The 9522-nt window shown below is 38.9% G+C and overlaps 1 protein-coding gene across 1 annotated transcript in view; it reads left to right on the top strand.

Annotated features, from left to right (window-relative positions):
- Positions 1–557: 557 nt before the first annotated feature.
- LOC123961637 (splicing factor 3B subunit 3-like) overlaps positions 558–9522 on the top strand; it is a 31872-nt gene continuing 22907 nt past the window's right edge. The window contains exon 1 of the mRNA XM_046037158.1: positions 558–617. Within this exon, the coding sequence (XP_045893114.1) occupies positions 558–617 (60 nt within the window). The remainder of the gene's footprint in view (positions 618–9522) is intronic.

Here is a 9522-nt window from a genome sequence, read left to right as displayed (position 1 = left end):
AGTAAGAATGCCACTAGTAACAACAGACAGCCTGAGGCCAGCAACATACAATTTCAGTTTCAGTGTTGACAGAGCTGAGTACTGATTAACCATTTCTTTAAACAGACTTTAAATGAGCTGTATGTATCCAATTCTCTGATAGCAGTTGGGATGGAGTTCCATTCTGATGCAGCTTTAACCGAAAATGACTGAAATTACTTTTTCTTAATGGGATAATACAATCCCATAAAATAAAAATAGTTTTGTATTTTGAATAGTCACCCGCTGCCTGAATTATGTGTTTCCCTTTACATAAATAAAAACATTTCCATCTTAAACTAATGCAGAAAAGGCAGACATTGGTGAAATATTCCCCAGAATGCAGAAAATGAAGTATTTAAAGCTCAAAATCTTCCCCCAGCTAAATATGTGCCCCCTTCAATGTTAACAAAAACCCTTCAACATGCTTTACCAGAAAAAAAGTAATTTAGTGCTATGTGTAAAAGTGTGCTTGGAATATTACATGCTTTTAGTTTTTGAGCTCCACTTTCATATTTTGTGTCAGACATTTTGCCGATATGATGTCCAGGAGCAGTTACCAAATTGACCTACTGAACCTCATTGGGTCAGCTAACTGGGTAGATGTGGACCACATCTGCTGCTTATATTTTCTTCTTATGTTTTGTATTTGGCCAATTCTCTGAATTAAATTTAAATGATTAAATATAATCTGGCCAACCCGGGACACTTGCACATGTGGGGCCCTTAGGCTGCAGCCTGTGCAATAATCCGCGCCTGAGAAAATTTTATCAAATTGAAAGGGACAGAAAGTGCATACCAAAGTCTGACAACTTGTCAAGTGAGGTATAGTTAGAGTTTCCACACAAATGCCGCTTTTCAGTACATCAAAGCAACAGTGGTTTTCCAATTTACAAAATCGGTTAAATAATTGTTATCATCAATTTTCCTAAGTGATAAGATTAAGGAACTTTTAAAAGGGAGATAGTTGTGCCCTGTTAGAGTCTAAGGTCAAATCAATACAGGAAATGCCATAAAAAAATTCTTCTTAAAAAAAAAGAGGCAGGAAGTAGCAGTCTGATCAGCGCCTTGAGTCAATCTGTGTGTCTTGTGAGGAACCATTAAGCGTAATGTAATAAAATGGACACTTCCTCTGGAGAGTCATTGTTCCAAACAGCTGGGGAAAATCTATCCTCTTCAGCGTCATGATGATGACTGAAAGAAAGCAAAAAGAATGTCACCCACATAAAAGCGGAGCCCGGACTCTCCTGAGTCAAGATGTGCCAGAAGACAAGCTTGAGTGGGAAGTGTAAATGACTGATTGCATTTTCTCACAATTTACTCCCAGATTCTTTAAACTATATTATTTTGTGTGTATTTATCTTGAGATTGAGCTCCCTTCACGCCAGACACATGTAAATCTCAGGCAGTAACATTTGATCTGGTTGTTTGTACTTCAACTTGACGCTGCAAATAACACATGTATCTACTCAAAGACACACATGGACACAACTGCAGGGCCTGCTGTCTTCACTTGCATTTCTCAGGCGGGGACAAACTTTTTCATCTCTGGGAATAAAAAAAATATGTGGAAAAGCAGAAAAACATTACATACATCAACAAGTTGGATTTTTAGACGTTGGTTTTTAAAAAAATTGCGACCACAAGTCCCTGCAGATCAGCAAATACTGGTGGTCAACCTTTCATTCCTACAACCAAAAGAAGTGAACAAAATGCTGGGGCATTCTGTTCTCAAAGGGTGATCTGCTTCAGACCACTAATTACCTGCTAAGTGGTTACTGCTGAAGTGCATTGGATTATTTAAAAAATCTGATTCTTTTGCAACTGTTTTGGGTAACTCACTCCCTCCAGAATGAAGTTAAAAATAAATTAAAAAGATTTTCAGCTGATCCCCATGCAGGGATCCAAGGACCCACACAGCTAATTTGCTTGCCAGCGAGACATGTGCTTGTGAACACACAGGTCCATGCACAAGACGTTAGTCAAGTACAAAACACGGGACGGATTGACTTCTGTAGGGTGCAGCCATCTGTGAAAAAAGTACTTGTCAAACAATGGTGGCTCCGACTGCCTCTGAACTCTCCAGAAGATTTTGATCTGAGCAATGCATGGCCGATTTTTAGTGACAGACTGAAAATTCACACATGTGGGAAGTGCTACACTGCAATGATGAAAATGGATTTTGAACTTTGGCCGCCTGAAGCTTTTGTTGTTCACTTCAGCAATTATTACTCTGCAGTTGTTCATTTCCCAGAAAGAAAAAAATCTGGTGTAACCTTTAAAAAGTATTTTACGGTTACACACTATTTGCAGACTTCCATTAACATTGAGACTAATCACAAACCATAAAGAACATTACAAAAAAAAACATTAGATCAGTGGACCTGGACTGTTTGTAATATGTGATTCTTTTGTTTTCGGAGATTAAACAGATGTTTGTTGCTCTCAGATGTGAGTTTGCTGTTCAGATTCCTGGTTTTCCGTGGATTATTTTGTTTTTATTTTGTTTACCATACCTTCAATTCCCCAAGGTATGGTAAGAGTATGCAAATTACCTGTGGCATTTGACCCATGGGAAACACGCACTCCAAACACAGATATTGTTGCAAATTCTTTTGTCTTAACTTTTCTGACACACCGCTAATATCCATAAATAATGCTAGCATAGACTGCATGTCATGTGCAAACTCTGTGCCCCCTCTGTTGCTCTTCACCTCCTGTTGTTGTAGTACTGTTTTCCCTGCTTAGTCACCATGTTGGGGTAAGTAATGTGCGAGCAACTAGTAAGAGACAGCTAGAAATTCATGCCAAAACCCTGCTGCCATCCTCTACGTTGGCGTTGTCCCAGCTTAGATTATTTAAAATGGCTCATTCAGTGTTAGATCCCCCACTAATAAAACTTTTATTTTAAATGATTTTATCTCGCCTGCTGTTTTAGTTTTGGTTACGTTCTGGCGATCACAGTCAGCTTGCTGAATTGTGCCCCCCAACCTATGACTGTTTAAACTGCCCTAGGGACTCTGGTCGCGGTGATGGTCTTGTAGCTGTGTATAGGACGCACTTAAAATAGCATGTAATGATTTTTCTTCCTTTGGAGTTCTTATGTTTAAACTTGGTGGCCCACTCTCGGTCTTAACTGCTGTTGTTTTTTGCCCCCAGAAACCAGCTGGCCCCTTTCTGTCAGAATTCCAAGAATATTTATCCAGTCTTGTTCCAAATTATGGTAGAATTCTGATTTGTGGCGATTTTAATGTGCACATTGACGATTCATCCAGTGTCACTCATCATAAATTCTTTTAACTTTCAGCAGCATGTGTCTGGTCAAACGCAGAACCATGGTCACACTCTAGGTTTTTAGTCTGGGTGTGAAAATACCATCTGTGGTAATTAAAGACATGACAATAACAGTCCACAAAGTCATTCATTTTAACTGTGAAGAAGAGGCGGTTTGTGTTGTACACCACAAACAAAATATACCAAGTTCTTAATTGAGCAGAGTGCAAATAAATTATGTAGACTATTTCATTATTTTGGTTAAGTGCTTCCTGATGGGGCGTCCAAGAATGACCTGATAAACTCTTTCAATTCATTATGTTACTCAATGCTGGACCATATTGCCCCATATAGTGTCAAAAACTGCAAAAAAGCCTTGGCAAAACTGCATTATTAGCAGCTGTAAACGGGATTGTAGAAAAGCTGGGTCTCCAGGTTAACTATGTGGCAATGAGAGCACTCCTACTCCAATGTAATAGCATGGTGAAACAGGCTAGAGCATGCCATTTCTCAAATGTCATTTCCGCTCATCAGCTGAACCCTAGAGTCATTTTTTTAGTCTCAGTTGAGTTTGACGCAAACTGTGAGAAGTATTTAGTTTCACTTTGCTGGTAACATGGAATTATTACAGTTTTTTTCAAAAGTTAACAAGCGTTTACCTATACATAAGATACTTTTTTTAAACACATCAACACACCTACCTCACACAATTAGCCAGATAGCACATTTTTTTCTTTAAATACCAAATCTATCAACTACATTTCAAAAAATTGCATGATATCAGATATGTCACATGTTTGGCAGGCAAAGGCAGCTTCACTGCCCAACAGTAATCCTTATTTCTTTAGAAGAGGTAAATCATCATGCAACAAAGTTAAAAGCAAAACACGGATGAATCACAAGAAGAAACTGTCCAATATCACAAATCACACACAGACAGCTGGGTGACTAGATTTGGGGAAATTCCAAATGTACTCAAAGCCCCGGAGGACTCTGTCCATGGTGCTGACTATGTCAAGGTGTGGACAGCATGCAGTGACAGAGCAACAGTATCTGGGCAAACAATGAACAGTAAGTAGATTTAGGCAATGACAGACGTGTAGATCCGTATAGAAGGAGATTACTTAACAATGACTGCGTTTGTCATGTAGCTGTCCCAATCTATTTTTCTGGAAAGGCCTAATGGGATACTTAAATAGAAACAAGCTGTCATTAATGTTATTGTTCAGACCTATGCTTTTCTAGCTAAGATACATCAACATGTTTGTTGTGAAAAAAGACCTATTTAAACTTTTTATAGCATCACCAACCATCAGAGAGAGCAAAGACAGGGCACGAGACCACAGACAGAAGGGAGTGGAGGCTAAATCATGCTATTTGAAGACAGAGGCTATTGTGTGTAGAAATTACAGCCCTTAATATACACTGTTCTAAAGTATGAAGAGCCACAAAATGTACCACTGTTGATCTAATATTTGTGTGCACACACTCAAACACCAAGCACACCGTCACTGTCCCAATGTGCTGGAGTGGAGCCAAAACAATAAAAACCACATTACAAGCGGATTCAGTTCAGTCATTAATAATTGGGCCGACCACAGTGCGGTGTGGGTGCGCTTCCTTTCAAATTTGCTTCTACTGAGCATATGCAGCTGATTATGAACACCACCAGAGTGTAACTTTGCTGCAGAAGTGTTGCATTAATGTGCGGTTGCTGGAGGTCTCAACCTTGCAGCCAGCTGTGAAGTCTGTTCTGAGAAGAGGAACATGAGGTTGGGGAGCTTGTCGTGTCAGACAGACAGTTCAGGCAACTGTCATACTGAGAAAGATCTGTTTCGTTTGAAAACTGCTTATATAATATAAACCTATAGATCTGCTTATATTTAAATTACAGTTACTCTGTTTGGCATTGAGGTGAGAAAAGAGAAAGCATTTTAGGTCTTGTGTTGCTGTCACGTATTAAAACAAAATCATTCATCATACTGATCAGTGGCACGGTGGGCAACAAGCATTTAACAAAAGAGTGACTCACTAATCTTTTTTAAGTTTTCATAGATGTGCTGTCAGCTGTTCCCTGTATCCATTCTTCATATCCATTTACAATCCATCTATAATTTTGTCATTCTAATTGACCCTTCGCTAAGCCACGCCCCCCTTAGTTACTGTTACTATACCTGCCTCTGTCTATTACAGCAGTCCCTGGAGAAAAAATGTCTAATTTTTGGAAAAGGCGATCTCAGACAGAAGCAGACAGTTTTGCAGTTGCATTGTGCATTTGAAGGTTGTATTCTGGCTGTCAAACTGACGTGAAAAAATAAAGACAAAAGCTACCGATCACAGTGTGAAAGCGAACCACCGTATTATTATAAACTATTAAGAAAGAGGATAACGATATTAAGGATAAACACTGCTTCTGTACAGCTACCTACAGGTAGGTCTCTATTCACTATTACAATCATTAAAAAGCAGAACAGTAGGGCTATACAATGTTGAATTCAGTATTAAGTTAGCTAGCGTTAGCTAACTAACATTACATTAGAAACAATAGACAGCCAACATTTTCCTGGCTGCTGTTTGTGGTGGTACAGTTCATGTGTAAAAGAGTGTTGTTGGTTTACCAGATGAATGATAATAGGTACATTTCCAATTTTCATCTAGCAGTTTTTAAGCCACATTCTCATAAGGGAGGGGGGGACCAAATACACTGGATGCAACAGTCACTCTCACCTTGATTAAATGATGTTTCATCATCAATGCCTGTATATTGTGATGCCTGGTGTGTCAGAACTCCATTTCAGCAATTGCTTCATCACTCGAGCATATTGAAACCACACAGCGTTTTTGAACTCATACATGTGAGACACTTAACTGTAAATGTCATCAGTTTCTGCTTCTGGAGATGAATATGAAAAGGTCAGCTTACAGCAAACACCATGGCAGGTTCACAGTGCCATTTGAAGATATGATCAAGAAATATTGATAAATACTTTGGATTTTTAATCTGTGAGAAGGTAATAACTGCCTGCTTCCTACAATGTAATTTCATTGTGAGCTGTTAGCTAGCCTGCTAACATTCGCTAATTAGCGGTTAACACAAATTGCCAGCTCAGGCTACAATAGTACAACAGGCCCATCTGTAGTATCGTCAACCTCTTTTACTTATGTTTTGGTACTTTACCTCTATATTACTGGCGTCCAATGAAAATCATTTATCTACATAGACACTTGTTTTGAGCCTAAATTTGACTATTAATTTTTAAGTAATTCAACAGGTTTTAGATGGATTTTTATCCTAATATGTAGGATAATTTTCTCAACCCATGAAAGAGCATTAAATCCTTCAGTTTATCTGAAAACCTAAAAAATCACCAAATATGGAAATGTGGCATGATTTGGACTGGACAAAACTATGTGAAATAAGCAGACATACACCACCATATCCGTTGTTTGCAGGCAGCATTCACAAGCCACAACTGTGAGAAAACTCAAAAACAATCATACTTAAGCAATAGCTCTTCCCCAAGACCAAACAAGCTGAGGGCCAAAGACTATAATGAATGATTTCATCATAATGAAGTTATGCAATTTAAGAGCTGCGACATGCATTGCAACTGAAAGATTTCACAAGGAAAAAGTACACAGGAAGTACTGAAGAACAGCCACTCAACGTTAAAGCCACAGTGAAACTGAGCATCTGTAAAAAAAAATAAATAATAAAGTATGTAGAGGGGGCGTGAGGAATGCAGTACAAGTATTATCCTCTCATTGACTCAGTGACACATACGTTATTGTTAATTTGACAGTCATTTACTGTTAAAGCAAGCAAGGCAGCAACTTGTCTAATCAAGACTTCATGTAAATTGAACCTCACACACACAAGCGCAGAGCAAAGTCAGTCTGACACCATTCTCACGCTGCGATATACACTGTACAAAAATCTGACAGAGCATGTCTGTCAAGGCAACAGCCGCATTTATATGCTAAAATCCTCCTTCTCTAAAGTCAATCTAAATGTGTTCTGTTTAGCATAGATTGTTGGCTGGAATTATTATAACTTGTAAAAAAGCATGAAGTGTGTGCCATCGACTCTCAGTTCACATATTTACTCTTTTTTTTTTTAGGTTGGGAGTAGTTATTTCGTTTGAAGTGTATTACTGTACAGTATATGTAACTTACAGAACAGCAGCCACTGTGGCCACATGATAATCACTATAACAGCTTAACAGTAGCACAGTTAGAGAGGTCATAAAGTCAGCACACTGACTCTGGAATGTCAGCTACACAACAATGTAAGAAACTTGCCTCTGAGGGGCAAGTTTCAAATATCAGCTTCAATCTGAGTGAAATTCAAATGACTGAGCAGTCTCACCACCCACCCACACACACACATACAGTTAACAGGAGATTGGGTCCTCTGATTACAATCAACAGTCAAATACAGGCATTTCACATATTTAGTGAAGACAAAAGCATGATGTACTATGCATTTACATCCTCTAGTCACAAGGTTGTACACTGTTGCCATTTTAAGGACCATGATACCCTCCATAATAAAGTCATTTTAAAATGAATTGGTATGGTAGCACGTGGAAACAAACAGGGGTGGAAATTAACCTTTTGGCTCACCTGCCAAGGTGGCTGGTAGATGAACAAATCCACCGGCCAAACATACAGTCCCCTCCAAAAGTATTGGAACAGTAAGGCAAATTCCATTGTTTTTGAAGACATTCGGGTTTAAGATCAAAAGATGAGTATGAGACAAAAGTTCAGAATTTCAGCTCTCATTTCCTGGTATTCACATCTAGATGTGTTAAACAACTTAAGAAATTTTGAAATTAAGAAAGTTTGTATTAGACCACAGCATTGTTAGGTGAGCAAAAGTAATGGAACAAATAATCTAAAAGTAAATAACATTTAATATTTGGTGGTATAACCCTTGCTTGCAATAACTGCCTCAAGCCTGCGACCCATCGACATCACCAAACTGCTGCATTCTTCATTTGTAATGCTATTCCAGGCTTTTATCACAGCTTCTTTCAGTTCTTGTTTATTTCGGGGTGTTTTTCCCCTTCAGTCTCCTCTTAAGGAGGTGAAATGCAGCTCTATTGGGTTAAGGTCAGGTGATGGACCTTCCACTTTTCCCCCCTGATGAAGTCCTTTGTTTTGTTGGCAGTGTGCTTTGGCTCATTGTCCTGCTGCATGATAAACTTCCTCCCTATTAGTTTCAATGCATTTCTCTGTAAATTGGCAGACAAAATGTTTCTGTATACTTCTGAATTCATTAAATCATCAGCTACATCATCAATAAATATTAATGAGCCTGTTCCAGAAGCAGCCATGCACGCCCAAGCCATGACATTACCTCCACCATGCTTCACTTTGGCCTTTCCATCACTTTGCTAGAGATTAATCTTGGTCTCATCAGTCCATGAGATTGTGTTCCCAAACCTGCAGCTCATCTCTGTACTTCTTTGCAAATTTCAATCTGGCCTTCCGATTCTTCCTGCCGATGAGTGGTTTGCATCTTGTGGTGTGGCCTCTATATTTCTGCTCTCTGAGTCTTCTTCGAACAGTGGATTGTGATACCTTCACCCTGCACTGTGGAGGTCGTTGCTGATGTCACTGATGTTTTGGGGGGTTTTCTTCACAGCTCTCACCATATTTCTGTCATCAACTACTGTTGTTTTCCTTGGCTGACCTGTTCGACGTCTGTTGCTCAGTACACCAGTAGTTTCTTTCTTTTTCAGGACGTTACAAATTGTTGTGCTTGCTCTGCCCAGTGTTTGTCCAATGGCTCTGGTCGATTTTCCTTCTTTTCTCAGCTTAACAATGGCTTGCTTTTCTCCCATAGACAACTCTGTGGTCTTCATGTTGGTTTATCCTCTTTTACAGGAAAAAGTATTCAGACCCCTTTAAATTTTTCACTCTTTGTTTCATTGCAGCCATTTTCCAAAAATCAAAAAAGTTCATTTTATTTCTCAGTAATGTACACTCAGCACCCCATCTTGACAGAAAAAAACAGAAATGTAGAAATTTTTGCAAATTTATTAAAAAAGAAAAACTGAAATATCACATGGTCATAAGTATTCAGACCCTTTGCCGTGACACTCATATTTAACTCAGGTGCTGTCTATTTCTTCTGATCATCCTTGAGATGGTTCTACACCTTCATTTGAGTCCAGCTGTGTTTGATTATACTGATTGGACTTGATTGGACTTTATGGCAGAGTG

The sequence above is a fragment of the Micropterus dolomieu genome, linkage group LG22 (genome assembly GCF_021292245.1).
Source record: "Micropterus dolomieu isolate WLL.071019.BEF.003 ecotype Adirondacks linkage group LG22, ASM2129224v1, whole genome shotgun sequence".
NCBI lineage: Eukaryota > Metazoa > Chordata > Actinopteri > Centrarchiformes > Centrarchidae > Micropterus > Micropterus dolomieu.
This window is presented reverse-complemented; position numbering and strand designations above follow the sequence as displayed.